Genomic DNA, 27,553 nt, shown 5'->3' with positions numbered 1-27,553 from the left:
GAGAGAGACAGAACAATTATAATATATATATATATATATATATATATATATATATATATATATACACATACAATTATAGCATTATTTATTGTTTTAGCACTTTTATGATGGCAAGCAGTAAATGATTTACGGTGGAACAAGCTCTGGAACAATTACTGGAGAGTGACGAGGAGAAAGCATTGCTTAGAAAATTCTAAGCATTCCTAAGAAAAACGCCTGGGACTATTTGTAAATAAAGTTAAATTTTTCATTGTTCTCTACACATTTTATTTAACAATTACACATGTCTGTCAAGCAAAGGCTTTGAAAAATATATTTTTTGTTCAAAAACTGTTCACTATTGTTGTGTGATGTGTGATTTACAGAAAAATAAATGCCAAAAATCAAATTTCCGTTTTTGAAATTCTCTAGTTTATGGTACATTTTCACTCATACTTCCTTTATAAACATATTACATGTGTGCTTATGTTAGCTTAGGGTCTTCTGAATCCATAGATACCAAACACATAGTGTTCCATCTCCATTACATATAGTTTATAAGCCCAAATGTAAAAATAGAGAAAACGGACCAAAAAGAGCTTAGTCCCCAGAGGGTTAAAAGTTAATAAGTTCCATTGTAATCTTTCGTTCCATGATCCTATCAGAACAGACATGACAAATGTTTAGCTTGTGACCCACCAGTTGAAAATCACTGCAGAATCTAAATACACTGAGAAATGTTGAAAAGCATATGAGCCATACAAAGCCATTTTATCAGTTGTAATTACTGCCACCTCGATATGAATAGTATCCAGTTTTGCTGTATACAGCATAGATAAGAAATAGCGAGAGAAAGTATCTCATATAAAGGACAATGAGGAGAACGTAAGAGGCGTAGAAAGCAAGTTATGTGTTCCGCAGAATGCCCCAGCAGAGTGAGAATCCCATAATATGCGTGTTAATAATGATTCCCTGACCTTTGCCCTTTGTATCAAGATTGCTTTAGTAGGTGTCGGGGATAATGCAGTGTAGTCCTCGCTGCAGAAGACTCATGGATGATAAGAACGTGATGAGCCTCACATGTCCCCGCTGACCTTTCACTGCGCTGACATTCAGGCATGACCCGTATTGAGTTCCAGCCCTCTATCTCATGAAGGGGTGAGCCAGGCTGAATGTCAGCCTTTCCCCAGGGACAAGGTATTTCCATGTGTCCCCCCCTTCTTCTGAGCCTACTGACCAGCTGCCCTTATTTACATACACATTTTCAAAATTACGGCCCTTCAGTTTGGCACATGCTGTTAGTGTGTTTTAGGATTTTTAAATTGTATTCAGTTGAAAATAGAGATGTACGCTTTTCTAATATATACAGTATATAAATATATCATGCATATTTGAGGTTTATTTATCTTATCATACTTGCAAACATTGAGCTTAAAACAAGAGGAGAAAAAGACAGTGGTGCAAGAAAATGAACTTAATTCAAGATATATTCTCTGAAATATATTTTCTCATGAAATCTTTTATTTATTTATTTTGCCGTATTTTGAACTGTAGGTGTTTATCCATGTGCTTTATCCATGGATTTGAACACTAGCACCTAATGGGGTCCGTTTGTTGTCTGGAAACCTCCAGAGACACAATCTCATCTGAATTGCAAAGGCTGAATCGCTGAATATTCCGTCATTAGATTGTCAAAGAACTGGATGTCCCCGATGGTTTCAGAGGCTAGGCTAAATTTAGATTATAAGTGGTCATGTAGCCCGCCTGTCTGTATCTACATCTCTAAGTGTGCATGTGTGCCCTTTGATGAAGTGCATTAATAATGCAAGGTTAAATATAATGAGTTTTTTTGGCTTGAATATGAATAGCTACATGTGATCCAGGTGCTTTGTGTGTGGCTTTGTGTACCGTCCAGATAGCATTACAGGTGTGAATGCAGTGATTGACACAGACGCTGTGCTTGGCCATAATGAGTGTGCGTGATTGACTGACTGTGTGTGTGTGTGTGCACGATTTGTTCGGTACACTGTGTGCCATCTTTGTGCTAGCAAAGTGATGTCAGAACTGAGAGTCGACAGATAGGTGTAAATTATGGATCAGTACTTTCGAGCAGCGTACGTGGGTGTGCACGTCTGAAAAGGCCTGGATTCCTAGAATGCGCTTCTGCTGTACTGTAACATTGCTACTGCACTCTCACAATTTTTCTGGATGAGTTCCCTCCCAGAGCGGACTGAAGTGGAAAAGTAGGCCAGGAGCATCCCGTTACGTCATTTGAGATAGTCTGACAACTGTATCCACTGTATGCTTTGCACGAGGAGAGCGTTTAGGGAGATACGGGGGCCGAGAACAGGAGGATTATCAGCATTAAACATACATTCCCCCTAGTTATGAAATGAAGGGTTTAGGGGAGTGTCATACAATTAGCATTTTAAACATATTAGTTACACTGATTTGAACTCTCATTTTTCCTGGTCCCCAAGTCTACTTACATTCTTCACCATATATATTTAGGTATTTATTTTGAAATCTGAAATTATTTGATCTTGTTTTAAAGACTTTTAGTGGCTTTTTTTTTTCTTTTCTTTTTTTCGTTTTCTTCATTCTGTTGGATTTTCATCTAGGTGCTTTAGATGGATTTGGACACCAGTTATTAATTGGGGCCATTTCTCGTTTGGAAACCTCCAGACACACCATCTCATTTGAATTGCAAAGTCGGAATCGCTGAATTATTCTGTCAATTGATTATCAAAGAAATTGATGTCCCAGACTGTTTTTTTTGTTTGTTTTTTTGATGTTATATATTTTTTTCCAATTCAAAAACTGAACTGTATATTTCAAATTTGCCGTTTGGTTATTTCTGTTATATTCTTAAACGCACATTAAACGCGTATACAACACTTACAAAAGGGATGCTTCACCCGGAGCAACCTTGCTCAAGGGCAGTAATTGGTTCAGTCTAAGGTTCGATCGAGGTTAATAGCCCAGATTGGTTCTTCTTTTATGTACAAAAGACCGTTTGTAAGGATTCTGAAAGTTCCACTTATTAACTTTACCAATAACAACAAATGACAGTCTCTCCTGTTAAGGACTACTTCTGCTGTTACTCACTCATCTGACTTCCTATTAGAGCGAGAGAACAAATGGACAGGGGGCTTTCTCTTTGACCAAACTAAAGCCATGTGGCTTTCCCTCATCCCTGCATCCGTCATGAATGGATCAGAGCACAGGAGGTCCTGTTCCATTTGTGGCATTTCCCAGCTGCAGATGATTGGGATGGATTGATTTATCGGTTTATTGATTACGCTTGTATGATGGATGGGAGGCACCCATGGGTGGGTTTTGTTTATGTGCATATGTTAGGGTTGCCAGTTGCATCAGGCAGCAGCTGTTAGGAGGTGTGTTTTTCTTTTCTTTTTATTCTTTTAACATCAATAGGGCCCTTCTAATCCAGGTACTTGCACTTTTATTATCTTTCTCAATTCATCCATACAATGACTTGAATACACCCTCTATGATGATTCATACTCTTTACTAGTGGTCAACCGATATTGTTTTTTTTTTATGGCTGATGCCGATATCTTAGAGAGCAGGGTGACTGATGGCGATATAAAGCCGATATTATATATATATATATATATATATATATATATATATATATATATATATATATATACATACATACATACGCACACACGCGCGCACACACACGCGTACACACGCCACACACACACACACACACACACACACACACACACACACTCTTTATAATTATTTTAATCAATATTTAATAAATTAGAAAACAAATCTTTAAAATAAAAATTTTTATACTTTAATGGTAACTTCTTGAATCTGCCATCCTATTACAGTATTTTTTACAAATATAGTAATTGTTTAAAAATAAATGAATATGTGAATAAAAAGGAAGTAAACACTGTAACAGGGCACTCAGTAATCTGGTAATTGCATGCGCACTGGTAACGTTAATCGTTTTTACAAATAAAGACAAGGTAACGCTAATTTTACATACAGCACACAGTGAAAATGATATGATTATGACAGTGGGGCAACTGGATATTGCACAGCATATTTAAAAAATTATTGATTTAAAGTTTTTCGAGTACGTCTCCTGTGAAGCTGATCTTCTGTTATCATTCACTCACTTCGCACGGACTGACCATCACTCGCAGTAACACGTGTATGCAGGATACAAATGCACACTTCACATATCAATTCCATTTGATTAAATCTGCAATGTTTGTGAAATTAAATATTTATTGGATATTCAGAGATTTATTTAAATGTTGACGGTAAATGATAAAGTATTTCAAGCCTGATTGTTTGCCTTTTTGGTTATAAATAATATAAAAGCAACGCTTTACTTTTTTGCATACCATTTACTTTCCTTGTTTACCAGTTCTGTCTAACAATGTATTAGATATGTCTGACAGAGATCGTAAACTAATGAATATGGAGAATGAGAGTGAGCGCTGTGTGATCAGGCTCTGCCATTCTCTTCTCAGACGCTGGTGTTCTCTGCGCTGCCCGTCAAAATAAAAGTCCCGCTTCCAAACACATCGGCCAATCGGACGATATTTTAAAAATCCCAAATATCGGTCGACCACTATTCTTTACCATGGACACTCGTATGTATTGTATCGCTCAAATCACAGCTCCACGAAATGGTGGACACGTTTAATTTCCTGCTTTATCTGCTTTGTGCTTTACCTGTTTGGGTTATTTTGCTTTTACGACCGAAATTATATTTTGGATCATCGCTGTTCTGTTCATTTGTTTCATTGGTGGTAAGTAGTATAGATACCTCAGAAGGGCTACCATCCTGCAGAATTTAGCTCCAACCCTAATCAAACACACCTGGACCAACTAATCAAGGTGTTCAAGATGACTTGAAAATAGCAGGCAGGGGTTTTGGAGCAGGGGTGGAACTGAAGTGTGCAGGAAAGTAGCCCTTCGGGAGCAGGGTTGACTACCCCTACTGTAGATCCATCCATTATGCACCAATCTAAACATGACCTTTCTGTCATTTTCTCAGGTGCTCCAGAGGTCACGTGCATGTGGGGATCAGCGGGCCACTCTGCAGGAATTAATGCGCTGGCGGAGGAGTGTTTGTGACGGTCGACCGGACTGGCAGAACGCTTGGCTCCACACAAACACCTCACCCACCCTAACGGTGAAGACCAAGAGTCCCAGAAAGAAAGCATCACCCTAGAGATTGTGTTAATCACCCCACTTCTTGAGTTAAACCCCAGTCCTTAGGCCTGATGGCCTTTTTTTTTTTTTGCCCTTCACATAGGGGTGACGTCCTCTAAACAGAGCCAGACTCTGAACTCAGGAGAAGAGGGCATCCCAATTTGTTCTTGTTCCTCTCTTCACTTCTTTTGAAAGAATCAAAGGTTCCTTGGAAAATTTGCTCCACACGTCTCTCCAACTAATGACCAACTGGGACCAAATAACATGCAGCCCCCAAAGACTACCAATCTCTGTCCTGAAGAAACAAAGGGGACATGGCTATTATGAATCCCGTTCGCAGTGTCCTGCACATCTCGCTGTCTGGAAGTTCTCATCACATCCCTTTGATTGCAACTCATCAACGCTATCTTAGGGCGGTGCAAACATATCTCAACTGTGCTACTGCGTGCTATAGTCTACATTGTGAGCCATATTTTAATTTTAAACCCTGGTGCTGGTCGCTCCATATGTGGTTGTTGTTGCCTGGGTTGGGTAAAAAGTGCCAGTTCTGTTCCAACTCAAGCACTCGAGGCACATGGACGCGACAGACCTTAAAGTTTACAAGACAAAAACTTTGTGTTGACCTCATAGGCCTAGCTTTGTGAACAAAGTCCTCCTTCAGGTTCAGAAAGCAACTACACCTCATGCTTTTTCAGGTGCTTTGGTTACCCTCCATCAGCGTTGGCAACCATCACACACAGGTTGTGACCTTACAAAGAGGTCAGGGTTCAGGGAAATTATCAGTAACAAGTCCACAACATTTCCACCAGCTTCTGGACTACATTCATTGTTCACTGTAGGCTAATGTGCGCACACTTCTGCAACATGAAACCAAGAGGTTTCACAAGACATACAGTTGAGGAACTTGAAGGCACCTGATTTATATCGAATGGTTAAAGAGCACAATTCTCCAAATACACCTTTAGATGGAACAATCATTACTGGTGGATGAATATTACTGCCGATTTGACTCAGCCAACTCTTTTCCTCAAAGGTGCTTATGTACGAATGCTGGGTTGTATGGTAACATGTTGGTACCTTAGTAGACGATCTGTACAAACAGCGTCCCCCTGAAGTTTCAGAATATTCTCTCGTAGTTCTTAATGTGTGAAGGTAAACAGGTCTCGAGGCATTTGGTTTTTCCATACAGTGTGCACATACACATTTATTACCTGAAAGAACTTGGGTAAATATGTTTCGACTTTTAACACTGGGTTCGCAGCAGGAGCCCCACCATAAGCACAGCCATGTACCTGACGTATACAGGCGCTTTTCTGAGAATAAGCAGAACTTGACCTTCTGATTCTGGCTGTCTTCAATATGACTGAATAGATGGGTTATGTACAGATTGCAAATGTTTTGAGTATATTGGCAAATTATTGTCTTTATATTGGAAAGTTATTCCCGAATGTTCAAGGGTGCAATGACGGAAGGACTAAGGTGGTGGGTTTTATAGTGTGAATATAATTTTAGTACAGAATGATTGTTTATTCATGGTAAACTCTTTAGCCGTTCTCCATCCACATAGGACTGCGGTCAGTCTTTGAAATGTATAAAGATATTTAATTTATTGTACAGAACTTTTGTGTTTGTGCAAGTAAGTTTGAGTTGCACTTTGCCGCGTTTTCATTTAAGCTTGATTAAGAGTGTCACTTCATGTTTGTTTACGTCCTGACTTCCTGAAAAGGGATCCCCAAATGTTACACCTTCTAGAAAAAGTTAATTCAACTCCTCTGACACAATGATCTATGTCAAGTTCTTTGGTCTTAATATTTAAAAGCCAATCTTAATATTTAACATACATATTAAGTCACCGTTTACTCTAATTTAATGTATGGTCTACATATTAACCAGTTTTGTTTAATGATTGTATTGAAACAGTAGGCTACATTATTTTCAGTGTAAAACGTGATCTAAAATTCACTCAAAATAACAATGTAGAGGTGATTTTCAAGACCCAATCACACTTTCTGGCTCTATAAATCGTTACAAACCACTCTGAAAGAGGCTGCTAAGGCTTATGTTTCTCATATCTTTTTCTAACTCTTATCTACCCAACTAATATGAATACTCCCTTTCCCCATTCCATTGGACGGTGGTTTAAGCATCTTTCACTGCTGTGCAGTCCTGCAGATCAGAGACGCATATTAAAATCACTGTGCAGGCCGGTGCTGATGGAGACCGGAACTCACTTCATGGGTTTGCTCCACAGTTTTGGAATGGCTGCTTTGCATCGCTACGGCTTAACTAACAGGGTTACGACACTATTATTTGAAACATTAATTTATTGAAAAAAATGCTAGGCTATTTTATAATGTCTAGTATTGACATGCCATGAATACTAAAAAAGCAAAAAGAGAATGAAAAGAACTGTACAGTATGAGCCCATTTTTCTACTCCGTTGTTAAAAAAGGAATATATGTTAAAGCATGAGATCTCTCTTACTTACACACCCCATCTGACTGTTTTTCTGTGCTTAGTCTGATACAGTGTGGAGATTTCATTTGATCATGCCCTTTGTCTTAACTGGTGCTGTGAAGCCATCCAGACATGCTGTTATGAACTTCTCACCCTCCAGCCCAACACGGCCTCCTTATAATGGACTTATTGATTTGATAGCAAAATAATGGCCAGAAAATGCTTTGGTTAAGCTCAATATGTAGTGAACATATCCCAGTGTTGTAGTCGAGACCAGCTCATTCGAGTCCAAGTCATGACCGTAACCAGAATAGGCTTGAGTTCAAGACCATGTTTTCTGGCCTCTCCTGACTCGATCTCGACTGTTTTCTGGTCTTGACTCGGACTCAACCCTCTTCTGGTCTAAGTCTTGACTCCGACTCGAATGAGCTGGTCTCAAATACAACACTGACATCTTCATCTCAAGACATTGAAAACAAACTCAATCAGAATCCTGTGCTTGCTCAAATATGCAGAGCTCAACAAAATATTAAATTACCATGGCTGTTACTGTCTTTTGTAGTCAATGTGTTTTTTTTTTCTTCCTTCCAATCTGATCCTTCTGTAAATTATATATAAACATGCCTGTTAATTAAAATACATGTCTGTGGGCAAAGAAAAAAAAATGTATGTCTTGGTAAATATTTTGTTTTGAAATGTTTTATAAAGTTCCTGTACAGCAATAAAGCACAGTGTCAGTCAACTGGCAAAAAATTTGGTCATTTCTTAGAATGAGGGGGTGGGGGTATTTGAGGAAATTAAAAGACCCCTGGCTCTCTGTTAAACCTCAGCCGGCCCCGTTTACACCTGGTATTAAGATGTGTTTTGGTCGATCGGATCACATGTAGACTAGGGAGACCCATTCCTGTTTACACCTGGTGTTTTAATCTGTCTACTTTGTCCACTTTCAACCACTTCTGTTCTGATTTCTTCGAGGGGAGGGTCTGTAAGCGGGTAAATGTATGTTTATTTTTTCAGATCTTTTGATCTAAAGGACAAAATAAGCGTGCGCAATTTACATATGAACATGCCCTGAGACGACAGAAAAACATAAGTAGAGCAGAAGCTTTCGTTTTTGCTCCGATAGCTGATGAACGAAGGTCTTACGGGGTTGGAACAACATGAGGGTGAGTAAATACTGACAAAATTTTCATTTTTTGGTGAACTAACCCTTTAAGTGTTAGGTCAATAGGTGGAGAGTGGGATGTCTTTTGTGGATGTTCGACCACATGAGCATTTACACTACGAAAGCAATCCAGTCAAATGCATTTTCGACTACCTCTGGAAGTGGTCGAAAAAGGACAAGCTCAAAGCGTCGTTCACTTGTGATCCGATCCAAATTGCATCTTATTACCAGGTGTAAACAGGCCTTCAGAGTAGCTAAACCCTGTTTTTAAGTGTATATAGTGTGTGATAGAATGTTTGTAATAATTTTGCTAAAAATCACGAATATTGCAGTCATTGGCATTTTCACTCAAAAATAAGAATGGAAGTATTGTTAAACAGGGTGGGAGTGGGGGTTGGGATATTGAATTGTCAGTGTATTCATGATCACATTCTGGCTTGTTTATTGTTAATAAAAAATGAAATTAAATGAAAATTAAAAAAACAATGGGAAATCTGTGTGTGCGATTTAACATTGACTAAAACAAACTAAATTTCTACAATGCTACAGCGTAAATAATTAAATTTAATTTACTTTTAGTTTCCACAATAAATACTTTGTTCTTGGCAACAAGTTTGGATACCATTCAAAAGTTTGGGGTCGATAAAATGTTAATGTTCTCTTGTGCTCAACAAGGACTGCTCAAATAAAAATATGAATATCGTTCGAAAAGATAAAGGTACCACTACATTAAGGTCTCATTTGTTAACATTATTAATGCATTAACTAACATGAACTAGCTAGGCTAACAATGAGTATTACAATGGTTACTGTAGTTTTTAATCTTTGTTAATAAAATAGTCATTCATTGTATGTTTATACACGTTAACATTCTTAGCTCATGTCAACTAAAGTGAACTAATGAAACCTTATTGTAAATTGTTACCAAAATACAACATTTGAAGTGGATCAAAACAGTTCAAAGTTGTCCTAAGACAAGAACAGGTATTGTTCAAAATTCATGTATCACTTGATGAAAGTTTTTGATCCACTTCAAATGTTGACAACTGTAAATAAAAACCTTCATGAACACAAACGTTGGAACGGGATTGTTTGTGTATAAATTTCAATCACATGAAATTTTCATTGTATCTCCCAGTCCCACAGAAGTTTTACACTGACCGTTAACTGGTTATTGTTTATTTCAACATCAGGATTTTTTTGCAAGCTGAACAGTGAATTCTAGATTACAATCTCATAAACAGACAGAAATGGAGGCCTTCCTTCCGCCTGACCAAAACAGCAAACATCCGGAGCTGTTCCCCAGCACACAGGGTATGTAACCGGTGCTTATGTGAGCGTGTAATATTGCATAATGTGGCGATTTGAATGAGGTGTGTGTGTGTGTGTGTGTGTGTGTGTGTGTGTGTGTGTGTGTGTGTGTGTGTGTGTGTGTGTGTGTGTGTGTGTGTGTGTGTGTGTTTACTGTTACAGTGCAGGGCTGGGATCAGTGCTTGTGTAAGCTGATTACGCTCTTATCGCTCACTGGGCCATAAAGACAAGCAAAGACTCGTAAATCAGACCACACAGAACAACAGGAACACACGCTATCCAAGTCACATGTTCAAAACGACACCACATGATACACTGAAATTGTAAGCTGAATTTGAAAAAAATCCAATATAACAGTTATAAAGAGTTATACAAATATAAAGAGTTAACACATAAATGCACATATTCAACCCCCAATCACTATGTATTGTGAAAAACTCAGGGATAAAAGGAACAAATACAGATGGCGAGGCAATATAGGCAACAGATGACCCTCACCACAAGTGGCCCTTTAATTCAAACGTCGAGGAAATCCCTGCTCGGCTTTTTTCAGAGTGGAAAATGAACAAAACCATATGCTTTACAATATTTTGAACAAAATTGCCTGCATATTTTTGTTTGTGGCATAAAATTTGTGGAAAAATATAATTTGTTGGTAATGCAAGTTATTTGAACCATTTTGCTGCCATGTTACTACCTTAAACCACATAGGCTACTCTTTCTTAAATCCATTCTCTACAGACAGACAGCCAAAAGAAGCAAAAGATTCATAGGCATATAACCTGGAGACTGCATCAGAATATGCATACTTTCCTGATGGTCGTCAAGTCACCTTTATTTATATAGCGCATTTTACAATACATATCGTTTCAAAGCAGCTTTACAGTGATAACAGAAAAATAATTGTAGTGAAGGTTCAGTGTTGGTGTGATGGAAGAAGACAGGGGTCGGCGTGGCTGGGACTCGTACACTTTTATTTGGTTGAAAAACAGAAGAAATGCACTGTGCGCGCTCTAACATAAACCTCGTTCAGAGAACACTCTTTCCACTATATAAAAATATTACTCTTTCCACTATTTAAAATATCACTCTTTCCACTATATCAGGCAACACTCTTTCCACTTTCAGCGTCCAGCTCACGTCTCGTGCACGAGTACCCAGTCCTTCTCTCTCTGCTCTCTTGCACCAGCCGGCTTTTATGCGGTCTCCCCACGCCAATTACTGCAATCAGAGACAGGTGTTCGTCATTTTGCACTTGACCTACTTACTCAACGCTCGGCTCCGTCGTTGCTCTCGCACTACAGACTTCGCTGAACCACGCCCCCCTCACCACAATAATGCAACAAAGTTTGTTTCGGCTGTACAGCAGAAGAAAATGGAATCATTGTCCAGCTTAAGTAAATTCAGTGATAGTTAATTTTTTTGTAAAAAAATATATTAATTTAGTTCATTTATATACACTCACCTAAAGGATTATTAGAAACACCAGACTAATACTGTGTTTGACCCCCTTTCGCCTTTAGAACTGCCTTAATTCTACGTGGCATTGATTCAACAAGGTGCTGAAAGCGTTCTTCAGAAATGTTGGCCCATATTGATTGGATAGCATCTTGCAGTTGATGGAGATTTGTGGGATGCACATCCAGCACGAAGCTCCCATTCCACCACATCCCAAAGATGCTCTATTGGGTTGAGATCTGGTGACTGTGGGGGCCATTTTAGTACAGTGAACTCATTGTCATGTTCAAGAAACCAATTTGAAATGATTCGAGCTTTGTGACATAGTGCATTATCCTGCTGGAAATAGCCATCAGAGGATGGGTACATGGTGGCCATAAAGGGATGGACATGGTCAGAAACAATGCTCAGGTAGGCCGTGGCATTTAAACAATGCCCAATTGGCACTAAGGGGCCTAAAGTGTGCCAAGAAAACATCCCCCACCCCATTACACCAACAGCCTGCACAGTGGTTACCAGGCATGATGGATCCATGTTCTCATTCTGTTTATGCCAAATTCTGACTCTACCATCTGGATGTCTCAACATAAATCGAGACTCATCAGACCAGACAACATTTTTCCAGTCTTCAACTGTCCAATTTTGGTGAGCTCTTGCAAACTGTAGCCTCTTTTTCCTATTTGTAGTGGAGATGAGTGGTACCCGGTGGGGTCTTCTGCTGTTGTAGCCCATCCGCCTCAAGGTTGTGCATGTTGTGTTGTGGCTTCACAAATGCTTTGCTGCATACCTCGGTTGTAACGAGTGGTTATTTCAGTCAAAGTTGCTCTTCTATCAGCTTGAATCAGTCGGCCCATTCTCCTCTGACCTCTAGCATCAACAAGGCATTTTCACCCACAGGACTGCCGCATACTGGATGTTTTTCCCTTTTCACACCATTCTTTGTAACCCCTAGAAATGGTTGTGCGTGAAAATCCCAGTAACTGATCAGATTGTGAAATACTCAGACCGGCCCGTCTGGCACCATGCCAACCATGCCAAGCTCAAAATTGCTTAAAGGGGACCTATTATGCCCATTTTCACAAGATGTAAAATAAGTCTCTGATGTCCCCAGAGTGTGTATGTGAAGTTTTAGCTCAAAATACCCAACAGATTATTTTTACAGCATGTTTAAATTGTCACTTTTTGTGTCTCAGAAAAATGCACCGTTTTAGTGTGTATCCCTTTAAATGCAAATGAGCAGCTGCCTCCGGCCTAGAGGGCGGAGCCTCACGAGCTCGCGCTCAGTCAGGACAATCTCATCTCACGGAATGATAATATCAGAACATAAACTCTCAGTAGCCCTGTTCATTTCGACGCGGACTCGGACAATGATGCCCACAGAGCCAGATAATATGTGACCCGTCACAGAAACCAGGGACACAAGTCGGCAGCACAACTTTCGAGCAAAATGAGAAAGAAGAGTTTTTTTTCAAAATTGGTGATTTTCAATTTTTTGGAGAATCTGTTAATTGAAATCACGAAGAAGCCTCTCCATGTTTGAGATAGCAGTATTGGTATATTTAAAAGCTTACATTTTGAGGTTGAAATCGGCTTGTTTTCGGAGATTCTAGCATGCAGTAGGGGCGTGGCGTGTCATTGTCTGTGTGTATTTCCATACTGAATAACCCGGCGCTTTTGCCCCCGCCCTCCAAGTCAACCACATGGCTACTTATTATGCTGTGCTCTGGCCAGCTCTCTCTGATATCAAAATTCAATGAAGATGGATGCCGCAAAGATTGTCGCAGACGAGATGAACCGTCTGGCAGTTACACCGAAAATGTTTTCGCCGCACTTCGTGGGCTCGGGAAACTGAACCGGAGGTATGGGCGCAGCGCGCTCGCCCTCAGTGCTTCAATACGGCGGCTCGGCTAGCTGACAGCGGTGGCTGGCTGTTTCATATGTGACGGAGAATCGAAATAGAGGATGCAGTTAAGACCTTTGCTGCTGCGATGAAGGCCTGCCGTGCGTGTTTCTGAAATGTAAGTTAAGCTTCATTTGCTCTTTAGTCGTTATTTAAGATGCTGAACCTGCTGATGATATAATGTGCTTGCGGACATTTCATTTGTGTGTGTATACGCACATAAGAAAGTGGTGTAAAGAGATTTGCAACAGTAATTTGAGGAGGTGAAATGTGATTATTTGGAAAATTGCAGAAATGACTGCTTAAAGAAAAATGCCAGCAGGCATTTGCCTCCTACATAAACTTTAATATTGTTGACATTTTGGGCACACGAGCGTTGCGTACTATTTGCGCTATATGTAGGCCTATGGCTTATTGGTCTTTGTTTGTTGTTGTTGGTTTTGCGTTATATGTATATGGCATATTGGTCTTTGTGTGTTGTTGCTGGTTTTGTGTTATACTGTATGTATATGGCATATTGGCCTTTGTGTGTTGTTGCTGGTTTTGCGTTATATGCAGGCTATATGGCATATTGGTCTTTGTGTGTTGTTGCTGGTTTTGCGTTATATGTATATGGCATATTGGTCTTTATGTGTTGTTGCTGGTTTCGCGTTATATGCAGGCTATATGGCATTATTGGTCTTTGTGTGTTGTTGCTGGTACGTTGCAAATAGAGGGGCAGCACAATTGTTTTTCGCCTAGTGCGGCAAAGTGCACTCATTCGAAGTGTAAAAAAAGCTGTAAAGCACATGGAGGAGCTTTACAGGGGGTATGGCTTATCTAAATGAGATGTAAATGAGCCCTATTGTCACCCCCAGCAGCAGAGACAGGTGAGAACTGCACAATCTTTAGCTCGTTTTCTCCTCTTTGAGCTTTTTTAAGTGCCTACTTTAAAATGGCCACAACTTCTCCAAATATTATCAGATTTCCACATGTTACACATCGTTGGAAAGCTTGGATATTACACTCTCAGAATCTATGAATAACTCAAAATGCCCCAGAACCGACTTGTGTCCCTAGTTTCCGTGACTGGTCACATATATGCTGTATGAAGATAGAACAGGTATAGAAAGTCTAGTTTAATCACGGTTTTATAACTTATTTTTCCATCTTGCTTTTATCCACGTTGTATTGTAACTTAGCGGACCGCGTCCGAATGTTGTAAAAATATACTGATGAGTTCAATGAAGTTTATTGTACATCACACAAAAGATGAAGCGTCAATTTCACTTCAGAAAATCACTGTAAGAGCTGAATAACTTAAACAATGTATAAGAAGTCCGTATTAAAGTCTTATCCATAAACTCTCTCCCTCTCACTTTCATTATTTATCATCAACATAACGTTACACAGCGAAGTACAAAAAACACTCATTACAACTAACAGTAAACAAATATTATACACACGGGTGCACATAACTGGTACGCAGGTACGCATGCGCGACAAAAATTAGGAATGCGTAATGCGACTTGTATTACTCCGCGTTTTTGCGTACTTAACCGATCTTCTCATCTAACTTTACACACGACATGTTGCTTGTCAACTAAGTTATACTATCAGGGATGTCCAAAAAGCAACAGACGTTAAGCAGCTTTTTTGGCGTTTCGCCACCTACAAAGAAACGCCAACTGGAGCCAGAGCCGAAAAAAAGACTTTTTTCGGAAAAGTGGCTCAAAGATGTGCAGTGGCTTGAAGCTAACGATGAGCGCACTGAAATGTGGTGCAAGATTTGCCGCTCAAGTCCACATCTAGCAGACAAAACAGGTGCGTTTTATAAAGGCTCAACGAATTTCAACCATCCTTTATTTGACAAACATGAAAAGAGCAAGGAGCACACAAATGTGGCGCAAGATATTGTAAATAAACAAGCTAGCCGAGAAGAAATGTCCAGTCGCCCACTTGCCAGATGGCGAGACAAGCTGAATGAGGAACAGCGGCAAGCTCTGTTTAATATTTTTCTCCTCGCCTTCCATAAAGCTTAGCACGCACGTCCCATGTCGTCCTATTCTGAGGATATTCCTTTACTGAAGCGGCTTGGAGTAAATGTCGGAGGTGCATATCATTCACGTGAAGGGGGCACGCGCATCATGCAAAGCATCGCCCGCGCCATCAGCGGGGAGTTACGAGCCAAGTTGCAGTCTGCTGAATTTTGGGGGCTGCTTTTTGATGGATCTGAGGACATCACAAAAACTGAGCAGGAAATCGTTGACATTGTTTCTGTGTCCAGCACCGGAGAGTTTACCTCAGATTTAATTGGACTGATTGAATTGGGTGCTGACCGAACTGCGCAGGCCATACCAGACGGACTTGTGAGACTTTTCCAGGACACAGGCTTGGATGACTGGACAACAAAGTTGGTCGCTGTGTGCACAGACGGGGCTGCTGTTAACGTCGGTATTTACAACGGCGTTGTGCCAAAACTCCGTCGACTTGCTGCGGTTGGAGACTCCCTTGTGCACATTCTGTGCACCGCACACACATTGGAGAATTGCGCAAAATCAGCTGATCGCAACGTTCCTTACTGTGAGACATTTAATCGCTCTGTGGTCAAGCTGCTGCAGTTTTATTTACAAAAAGGTGAAGCAAAAAAAACTGCTGAACTGAAGAAGCTGTGTGAAGAAAATGGGATATCCTTTGTGAAGCTGGGTAAGTTTCATAATATCAGATGGTCTGCATGGAGGCATGAAACGCTGTTAAAAATATCAAGACTATTGCCAGCCATTAAAATGCAACTGGCTCAGAGTGATAACAGTGACTTCCAGCATATCTGCGCAGAGCATTTTCAGTGCTTTCTGTCAAACATGCTTGACATTGGTAACATTTTGAAGACCACATCCATTAGGTTTCAAAAGGAAAAGCTGACCATTGGAGAATGTAAGGATGAACTCATGCTGGCCATTGGACAGTTCACACTTCTGCTTGATGGTGAAGGCCAGAGGGCACACACTGTTTCTAATGCTGATGCTGACAGAGATAAGACAAACTTACTCAGGGGGTTAATTGAAGAGTTTGAAATCAGATATGACTCCCTCAAGTCATGTGATCAATTTTTAGTATTTGATCCTTCAACATGGCCTCAGGAAATGCAAGACCTCCACAGTTTTGGAAACGCAACAGTTTGCAGCATTCTCAAGAAATATGAGGCCACATTGCAACTTGACAAAGACACCACTGTGACAGAATGGATGCGCTTAAAGCAGGCAGGAAAACGCCTGGGAGCCTCTTCTGTGTATGACTTGGTCCAAATAGTAAATACAAGTAACCCAGATGCTTACTCCAACATCAACAAGGTGGTTAAGCTGTCTCCTACGCTGCCTTTAAGCAGTGCAGCTTGTGAGAGGGGATTCTCACATCTCAACATAATTAAAACCAAGTACAGATCTGGTCTGTCACATGCTCGTCTCACAGCCCTGATGCAGATACACCTGTCAAAGCAGACCACAGAGACATTTGACCCAAAGCAAGCTGTTGACCTGTGGATGGAGACAGCTAATCGGAGGCTCAACCAAGGACAGGGAGGTGCATCTGCAGCATCTTCATCTACCATGCAGGAAGCTGAAGCAGAGGACACTGAAGAGGACAGTGGTGGTGACACTGAGGAGGACAGTGAGGAAGACTGCACTTTATAAGGCCACGCTGCATATGGTGTGAGTACCAAACACCATCTTCTGGTACTCATCTGAGTAACTCACTGATAAAGTTATGTGCACCCCTGATTATACAGACCTTTTCAGGGGGTGCTTAATAAACTGGTAAACTCAACTGTAACTGTTATATCCGTAAAACAAATCCTATGAACTGTAATAAAGTGCGCGCTCTCACTTTCATTACTGCCATGATCAATAACGTTAGGTCTATCGCTCCAGTAAATAAATAGAGCTTTGAGGATTAATACATCCAGCTACACAACATTCTTGCCGATGTGTACAATTCTCAACTCGCTGTGACCTCGATCAGCGATCAGGGCAGTTCTATGTTGGAACGGAAGTGTCTGTCAACACTCGTGGGCGGGGCCTGTGACTTTAGAAGCCGCATTCTGAAAACAGGTCGTTGGGAGACGCTGCTTATGATTTATGGGGATTTTTTTAAAAAAGGAGTGGGTGGATTTTTATCACTGCTGGGTGGTTGTGTACACACATTGCCATCACAGATTTATGTCCAAACACCATGCAAAAGTGAATTTTGCATAATAGGTCCCCTTTAAATCACCTTTCTTTCCCATTCTGACATTCAGTTTGGAGTTCAGGAGATTGTCTTGACCAGGACCACACCCCTAAATGCATTGAAGCAACTGCCATGTGATTGGTCGATTAGATAATTGCATTAATGAGAAATTGTACAGGTGTTCCTAATAATCCTTTAGGTGAGTGTATATAGTTGCTCTGGAGAAAAAGGTGTTGTCATTGTCCAGCTCAGTTCAGGGGCCTGTTCTTCTTACGTCGCTAACTCAGTTAGCTGGATTTGATTGTTGGCGATTTGGCATGATCTTGGATCGTTTGGTTCTTCGAAGCTCATCCTAGACTTGCTGTCATAGCAACAGGTGCGCCAGCTTGAACCTGCTCGCGAGCAGGCTTATTTCATGTAAACAGGATTAGATTGCGGCTTTATAAGCGGAGGTGATACGGGAAGTCTGTCGTAGCCATGTCTTGTCCATTTTTACGACAGCAACCTGTTGCGGAAGGTGCGAGGATAATTCGCAGAGCTTTTCGAATTAATCGCGTATTGCAGGATAGACAGGATCCTTTAGCGCAGCGCGACAGTGTAATTTTTGAGAGATATCGTTTTTCTCGTGAGGGTGTTATTTACATCATTAATTTGCTGGAACCACACATTAAATGTTCAACACGGAGGAGTCGGGCTTTGACAACTGCACAGACTGTGTGCATTGCCCTGAGATTCTTTGCGAGTGGCACGTTCCTTTACACTATTGGAGATGCAGAGAAATTAGTGAAAAGTGCTGTCTGTCGTGCCATTCGCAAAGTTTACTTGGCACTCAAGCAGTTTTTAGGGGGTTTTGTGGTATTTCCAAGCCACTTAAGACCCCAGGTTGTAAAGCAGAATTTTTTTGCTATTGCAGGTACATTTATAATTGTTAATGACATGCAATCATGACCATGCCAAAAAGTATGACTAACAGTATGTGTCCTTCAGGCTTCCCTAACGTGATTGGTGCCATAGACTGCACACACGTCCCCATCAAGGCCCCACCAGGGCCCAATGAAGGGGATTTTGTGAACCGAAAGGGGGTTCACAGTGTAAATGTGCAGGCAAGTTACTATTACAATTTATAATATTCCAGATTAGTAATATATTACATAAAAAAATGAATGTAATCAAAAAGTATGCAGTTGACTGACTAAAATCTCTTAGATGGTGTGTGACTATGTTCCATATAACAAATGTGGAAGCAAAATGGCCAGGATCAGTGCATGACTCAAGAATTTTCAGAGAGTCACATTTATGCACATTATTTGAACGTGGTAAGGGAACTTATAAATGTCAAGCTCACAGTATTACACACACTTATGCTGAGCCTAACAAAACTGCATTTTTCCATTATACAGGGAATTTTGACGGGGTCCTGCTTGGTGACCGGGGCTATGCCTGCAGGCAGTACTTCGTGACGCCATTCCCTGACCCAAACCCTGGACCACAAACCCGTTACAATGCAGCTCTAGCCAGGACAAGGGCACGCATTGAAATGACCTTTGGGCAACTAAAGGAAAGATTTCAGTGTCTGAAGGGTCTGAGGGTTGCACCTGACAGGGCCTGTGAAATAATTGTTGCATGTGCCATATTGCATAACATTGCCACTATCAGAAAGGAGAGGACCCCTGTGGTGGGGGTGCAGCCTGATGATGACCTCCAGCCAGTGCACTTGGACCAACCTAGTGGCAGAGCTGCACGGGACAGAATTGTGGAACACCATTTTTGAATGTGTAATAAAAGACAAGACAAAAATGCTTAGTTCCTGGAGTTTTATTTAAACAATTCTTTATAACGAAAAGCCAGCAAGTCATCCTTTGCCTGCAATAAGAGATAGTTATGTAAAGTCAGCAATACTACTATGTGTCAAATGATGTATTAGCACTTACTCTGAAGGTCCTTTTGAAGCAACTCTATCTCTAGTGCAATTTTTCTCCTTTTCAAGTTCAATTTCTCCTCTTAATTTGTGTTTTTTCAGGTCAAAATACTCGATTTTTTGTTGAAGATGCCGTTTATATAGGGAACGGATGTCACCCTGTGTCATTTTGTGAAAGAAAAAGGGTCAAAACATGCCTCATGCAACAAAAGTAAAAAGTAAAAGTACAACACTGTCCACCTCTGTATCAGTTCTTTGTGCAGACTCTTCTGTAGGCCTTTCTGTAGGCCTTTCTGTAGGTGTGGACTCCTGCAACTCATATTGCAGACAGAAAGAATAGGTACACAAGTATATACAAATTAGTGTAAAGTTATTTATGCACTTACAGGTTCTTCCTCCAAAGGACAGTCATCTGAGAGGGTTTCTTCACTGTCCTGTGCAATGGAAATAAATGGGTATTACAAAGTGTTGCACTTTCTTCCCTTTATGCAAGTTAGAAAAAGTACACAACTTACTGCATATGCTTCAGCCACCACTTGCTTGGGAACAGGTAAAAGTGTTGGTGTATTATGTAAAACTGCACAAAAGAGGGGAACAAAAAAAATTGTCATTACAATTAACTACACTGTAAAAAATATAATGTGATCAATAACTCATGGCAATATATTTTATATTAACTAAAAGTTTAGAAGTTTTTACTTTCACAAACGGTTTAAATTACTGTACAAGCCATTTGGATTATACTTCATTTAATGCAGCAACAAATAATTTTACAGTGTACTAAGAGAATTGAAAACTCATTTAGCCTACCAGTAATAAAGGTGTTGCTGCTACTGGTCCCTGGCTTTGGGTCTGAGGAAGAGCTGCCCCCAGGGATGCCCTCCACAATGGGTCGGTTTTCATTCAACCCAAGGGCCAGCTCCTCTGCTGGGGTATATTGTGGTGGTGCAGGACCACCACCTGTTTTTTTTTTCAGCCTTTTTCTTGGTGGCTGTTATAAACAGGCAAACACATTATTTAACAGTGGCTTTTAAAAAGAGGAAAAAATTGGCTTTTTAAAATAAAGACAGTATAAGAATTAAAGGCTACCATTTTGTAGAATATTCTTGTACTTCACTTTTACTTGTCCCCATGTTCTAGTGGGTCCCGCGGAGGCTCTGACATAAAAGAACAAAATAAATATGAAATTATTAAAATGCAAAAATACATACTGTAGAAAGTGATAGAAACATCTACCATGGACAGCATTACGCATTTAATTTGTCTGCTACTTATTGCCAGCCTCTCTCTCCTGGATTTTGCAGACTTCGAGGTGTTCCCTGTCGTTTTAATTAAAGATTCAAATTCGGCATAACCTTCCATTAAAAGCTCTTGTTCTCCTTGGGAGAAAAACTGGGCGCGTTCTTTGGCCATGCTGAACAGCCAATAGCAGCGTTGCTGATCATTGTTTCTATTATCGATACATATCCCCTTTTAACCCAGCGCATGAACGCGCAATTATCTCAGATAACTCAATCCAGCGATACTAATAATAAACAACAGGTGTGTTCGAAGAACCCAATTAGCCGGATCATGATTAGCACGATGATATCATCTTGGATGTCTCATTTGATCTTGGATGTTTTAAGCAACGTACGAAGAACGAGCTCCAGTTCTCAAATAATGATGCCAATGCAGGCAGATCAATAATATTGCTGAATATTAAGTAATATATAGTAGGAGAAAAAACGTTTGTGGAAAGACTAGTATGTCCAAATTCAGATTACTCATAAAACATTAGGTGAATACTGAGCAGATGACCTACTAATTCTGACGAGATTCTGAAGTGTGCATCTGATGGGCACTTTACTCTCCCATTAGTACAAAGGTGTAGGTGTAGATTTTGACATTGGAGGAGACATGAAAGGAGTAAACACTTAACTCTTTCCCTGCCAGCGATTTTTAAAAAGGTTTCCAGCCACCCCCAGCGTTTTTGCTCATTTGAATGGTCCCCAGAATACTTTGTTGTATGAATAAGGCAATTTATCAAAATAGGTTTTATTCTAGCTTCATGCATTCTTTTTTTATCAACATTTGAATGTGGCTAAGTTTCATAAAAAATAAAAAAAATCAACATGATAACATCACATAAATAACTTAAAAGAATACTGACATATTATGAGATTTTGAATGCCGCCAAAGTGTTTTTGACTCTTTACTGAAGTTTTCTGATTGGCAAAAAAAAAAAAAAGTATGGGCCACTCCCATGACTTTTCTTGTAAAGACTAGCCTACATATTTAAAAGAAATCTGGCAGGCTGTAAGGACTTCTTATGTGGAAAATATTGTTCCCGGCACCCCGCAGCGTTGGTCTGGTTTCACACTCAACTTGATTCTATCGAACCCTGGTGAGTTTGCGTGCATCTTACTTCAGCGCAAACGTGCATGGCGCATGATACAAAACAGAACGTGAGTCAATATATTGTGTTTTTTTTTATTTTTATTAATTTGATGCTATAATGCACAGCTGAGTGAACAGCACAGGTTTACTGTTTGTGTGTGTGTGCCTTCTGCTGCTTGCAAACACTCTTTTGAGGAGACAGTAGATTGGGGTGCGCACTTGTTTCAGGAAATAAAGTAACCTGCGCATGAGTTTTAGATGATTATAATGTATTTAGTTAAAGGGTTAGTTCACCCAAAAATGAAAATTAAGTCATTAATTACTCACCCCCATGCTGTACCAACCCCGTAAGACCTTCGTTCATCTTCGGAACACAAATGAAGATATTTTTGATAAATCTGAGAGGTGGATCACTGCTACATAGGCTGCCTAAGGGAATGAAACTTGACGGCCCAGAAAGTCATTGAAGAAAATGTTTAAATATTCCATGTGACTACAGTGGCTCAACTATAAGTTTATCAAGCGACGAGAATACTTTTTTTGCGGGGAAAAAAACAAAAATAACGACTTTATTCGACTATTCCTTTTCTTCCTTGTGGGCCTGAGACGAGAGTTCAAGAGATTTCCACGACGCATGCGCGAGAACTGAGAAGAGAACGTTCTTCTTCTAATACTTCTTGTTCAGTTCTGGCGCATGCGTCGTGGAAATCTCTTTTACTCTCGTCTCAGGCCCACAATATAAAAAGTTTGTGAGTGTGTGCATCTGTGAGTGTGAGAGTTTGTGAGTGTGTGCGAGTAGAGAACAAGTTCTGACGTTCAAACTAATCCTGTTAATTTTGTTAATTGTTCTGACAGCTCAGGTCCCTTTAAACAAAAATAAACATCTTTTTGTGCACTTTATTTTTAAAAAGCCTATATATTTGGCAGATGTTAAGCATACATGTGTATGTTTTTTGTGTTAGTAAATTTTTTTGCACTGGATTTTTTTTTGCACTGTGAATTTGCACTGTCAGTTCTGTTTTTGAATAAAGGGTTGGAAATGCTTTTTTTTATCGATTCTTCAATTAATCGAAAAAATAATCGACAGATTAATCAATTGTTAAAATAATCGTTAGTTGCAGCCCTAATCCGTGCTGTTCTCCACCCACGGTTCGGCATGCACTTGCATCACGGTTGATGATGGCGCATCTATAATCTGCTTTGTTAAAAATAACGTGCAAAACAGACAGTTTCTTTAATGTATGTTTATGTCGTAGGATGCACATGCTGGCTCCCCAATAATACATTACAACAGCAATAATCAAAAAACATGAACAAAACGGTGACTCTTTGTAAACTTTGTTCAATGCGAGTGCCGTATGCTCAAACATGACCATTTACGCAGTCATCACCCGGGTGTTCATAGCGCGCAAGTGAGACTTAAACAGCACACGTTGCTATGCATTTAAACTAAACTTATTTAAGCCTTGACAATTTAAACATTCAAGAGCAAGATGCGAAAGAGAACTCGCGTGCGCAGTGAAAATACTTTGTGTGTGTGTGTGTGTGAAAATACTGAAAATTTGTGTGTGTGTGTGTGTGTGTGTGTGTGTGTGTGTGTGAGTGTGTTTGTGTACTTATCCGAAGCAAGCACAAGTCTCGCTTGTGAGCGCAAATATTGATTTCTCTTTTAAGTATGTCCATTCAAGTTGCGCTTGAATGGACAAATTCATACAAAAAGTATGTCAACATGTCTGTCTTGATGAGTATCATGGCAGACATAGTCTGTTATACCTTAAGTGAACTTATACAGTCGAGAAAGAACGCATGTGTAAGGCCGTGTCCACCAAAGTGTTTTTCATGCAGCTGGCATATTTTTCCAATTGTTTTCAATGTGAGTGCCGCGTTTTTTAAACGCCATGAGGTCGTGTGTCCACCAAAGTGTTTTTTCACGCAGCTGGCGTAAAATTTAAATTGTTTGCAATGGGAGCGCCACGTTTTTTAAACGCCATGAGCGTAACGAGGCGCTGAGCGTGTATTTAAGGCCGTGTGTCCACCAAAGCGTTTTTTTCACGCAGCTGGCGTATAATTCCAATTGTTTTCAATGGGAGCGCAGCGTTTTTTAAACACCATGAGCGTAACGAGGCGCCGAGCGTGTATTTAACGCTCAAGCGCTGAGCGTTCTGCGTTTTTTACTGGTCGCCGAGAGTTGAAAAATGTTCAACTTTGGGTAAAATGCAGCGCTCATCACTGTCACTTTTTACACGGCCGTCCAATCACAGTGGAGCTTACTTGTAGCTACCTTAAGCTGACTGTTATAGTTTATTGTATTGTTTCATACTTTTTTATATTTTCTCCATCAGCCCAAGCATACAAACAGGCCTATAGATTGGTGCGTAAAACATTCATTAGGGGAAAAATTCATTAGGGGAAAAATGTAAATAATAAAACAGCTCGATTGCAGATTCCAAGAGATCAAGGGCTTAGGACTTTCCATTTGAAGACATTGCAAGGGTTCCGTCAGTAGTGAGCACTCGAGCAACGCAAGCAATGACGTACATCTGAGAGAACGAGGCGGAGGGAAGTTAGCAATGGAAGGGTAAAAAAATGGACTTAAACAGAGCCCATAAGGAGCGGCTAGAGGATTGCTTACGCACAAGTAAGCTATTGTGTTCATCAAACCTTCAACAGCATATAAATCAAAACTGCCTAAAGTTATGAAGAAAAATGTGAATCCCAGAAATTGGTATTGGACTGTGCAAGCTTTGGGGGTGTTTATGGACTCGATCTACTCAATCTAGACTATTCTCAGTTTTTTATTCAAAATGTGTTTTTTTTGTGTGTGCTTTTTATTAAACATTCACATGTTGATACAAAGAAAAAAAGCAAAGGTTCAGAGCTTTTAAAGCAAAGGTTCTTTTTTTTTTCGTTTAATATAGGCTATTTACTATGTACATAGCCTTGTCATACAACTAACTATTCTGGAGACCATGAAAGTTCTGTGAATAGGATAAACAATGCTGGCACTGACTGGCAAATAAAAAATAAAATGCTGCATGGAAAGAGTTAAAGAGTTTTTGTACAATAAACCATTTTGGTCCTTTGTTGGGCCACAATCATGTACTGTAAGTAAAATCTGGGTCCTGAAACAAAACCAGTTGAGAAGCACTGGTCTAAGGTAAGAGTGGATGAAATAATAATAGAGAAACAAAAATATTAATTATTAAAGAGTTTTACTGGAAATGCTCAAGGCATATAAAAAGAGACCCAAGTCTCCTTAAATGACGAAACTCATGCTTTTCTTTCTCCAAGATGAAACAGATCATGTGTTCATTTACAGAATGCCATTACAGGAATGTAAGCTAGCTAAAAAAATTTTTTTAAAAAGTATGATATGGAATTTTTTGCCCGGAATGTGCTGCTCAATGCTTGAGGTTGAATACTTCTCAGAATGTCACGGGTTTACTTTAGAATGTGATTAGGAATACTTAGTGTCTCTAGAATGCTGTGAGTTTGGCTATTGTGGTATTTCCTGAATGCAGCTGCTAATGCGTTAAGCTAAAAGTTGTAAGCTAACACATATGACATTTCCTCAAGTGTTTTGTTAATTGTCATGTCATGAGGAATCAACCTTTCTTTGATAATATGAAATTATTCAGGACTGGTTACACAGACAGGGCTTAGATTAAGCCATGAGTAAGTCTTCGTTTAATTAGGACATTTAGGTAGCTTTTATGTAGAAAAAAAAGTGTTAACATCACTGGTGTGCATCTTGAGATAAAACAATGGCACGGACATTATTTCAATGCAAGTTGCTTTAAAACAGCTCAAACATGCATTTTAGTCTGGGACTAGGTTTAAGCCAAGAGTAATAACTACTCAAACCCAGGGCCTAATCAAACCCATATGCTACTACATTTACATATGTGCATGTCAATGATGCGTTTTGAGTGCTAAATTGAAATGAGGTATTAAGGAGATCTAGAAACTGATCATGCAAAAAAGCAGGGTGTTGAAATTTATCTCTAACAAGATTTCTGGTCATTTGATCTAAGCGGTTTAAGCGGCACATTTCTGCTCGGATTGTTTTATGATCTTGTCACAAGGAGGGTTTGCAGAGAGGCTGTTTTTAAAGGATGCAGTGCAAAATGTATTGGACCTGACAACATACATGCAGCTTGTGTGCGTAAGCGTTGTTTCTCGTTACACATTTAAAGAGAATGTGTACATTGATTTGTGTTGAAATTGAGTGCATTAAGAAAGCAAGAGAAGGAAGAGTGCAGAGAAAAGCAAATGTAAAACACTTTTTTTTGGACAAAATGAGAAATGCTAAGAAAATACATCTGTCGCAGGATGTGAGATGGAGGGGTGAAAAACATGTCAATTACAAATCTAGGGGAATTGGTTTGTTAGTAATATTTTGTGAAAGGATATGCTTCTAGTGCACAGAATGTTTATATGATTTAATGATATAAAGGTGCACTCAATAAGTGGTTGTTCGAATTTCATTGGTTTCCATTTCCATCACTGTGAAACCAAAAACTAACTTTAAGAGAAAAAAATTAACAGCCTAACAATTCTGAAAAAAATATTTATTTCAGTAAATCATTTAACGTTTTTATAATTTTTTGTAATGGTTTTGTAATTTAAATTTATAATAACGCACATTGCTATATATAGCATTATTTATTTATACCTTCAAATAATAATAATAATATTTTATAATAGTTATAATAGCAGTAATATATTTATTGAGAAGAAAAGCTACCACACGTGTTTTCATAGTCCATTAAAACTCAGCTAACAGGAACATCGGTGAAACGTTTTTAGAACATATTTTTATTTAGTTATGGAAATGTTTCTTCTAATTGTTCTCTGAACACAAATGCCATGGGAAAAAACTGGCATATAGATATTATCATCTCATAATTTGGCAGCAGGTATATTAGGTGGCTGTCACTTTAAATCCATTAAACTGTTACACATGAATTTCTTTCCCAACTGTCTACATTCACTTAAAACATAACTGATTGTTACGTGAATACTCGCCAAGTCTAGGGATGCACCGGTTGACCAGTCATAAATCGGAACCGGACGTTTAAAAAAAAAATTTCATTATCATTCGCGAACATGTCATTTGTGTGGAAGTATTTTGAAATATGTGAGCAGGACGTGAAAACAGCGAAGACATTCGGCACAACAAACCTGATCAGAAATTTGAAAGTTCATCACCCGAAAGAACACTATGAGTTTTCAAAAACCTGTTGATACTGCAAAACAGGCAAAACATCCATCCCTCACTCAACCATCGGTAAAATTCCTCATTCTAAAAAAAACAGAGTTAGAGCCGAGATAGTCCAAAAGCTCAAGCCATCACAAAGAAAGTAATGGAATTTATTGTACTGGATGACCAGCCGTTTTCCGTTGTAGAAGACCGAGGTTTTCGCCGTCTAATGGCGCACATGGATCCGCGATACACAATAGTTTTCGGATGTGACTCTACCTGAAATGTACAATGCGGTGTCAACTCATGTTCACAGTCTACCTAATGCTGATGTCAGATTCATTAGTTTTACCACAGATATATGGAGTGCTG

At 39.6% G+C, this 27,553-nt stretch overlaps 1 protein-coding gene and 1 long non-coding RNA gene across 6 annotated transcripts in view; one reads left to right on the top strand and one right to left on the bottom strand.

Annotated features, from left to right (window-relative positions):
- The window catches only part of myo16 (myosin XVI), a 227,951-nt gene extending 219,554 nt beyond the window's left edge, over positions 1-8,397 (top strand). For all 5 annotated transcript variants that reach the window (XM_077216645.1, XM_077216647.1, XM_077216643.1 and 2 more), the window contains one exon: positions 5,030-8,397. In XM_077216645.1, the coding sequence (XP_077072760.1) occupies positions 5,030-5,206 (177 nt within the window). In that variant the 3' untranslated portion in view covers positions 5,207-8,397. The remainder of the gene's footprint in view (positions 1-5,029) is intronic.
- The window catches only part of LOC143723839 (uncharacterized), an 83,960-nt gene that overhangs the window by 34,005 nt on the left and 22,402 nt on the right, over positions 1-27,553 (bottom strand). The gene's annotated exons all lie outside the window — the stretch shown is intronic.

The sequence above is a fragment of the Siphateles boraxobius genome, unplaced genomic scaffold (genome assembly GCF_051911475.1).
Source record: "Siphateles boraxobius isolate OS27281-9 unplaced genomic scaffold, OSU_SipBor_1 7, whole genome shotgun sequence".
NCBI classification, from domain to species: Eukaryota; Metazoa; Chordata; class Actinopteri; order Cypriniformes; family Leuciscidae; genus Siphateles; species Siphateles boraxobius.
This window is presented reverse-complemented; position numbering and strand designations above follow the sequence as displayed.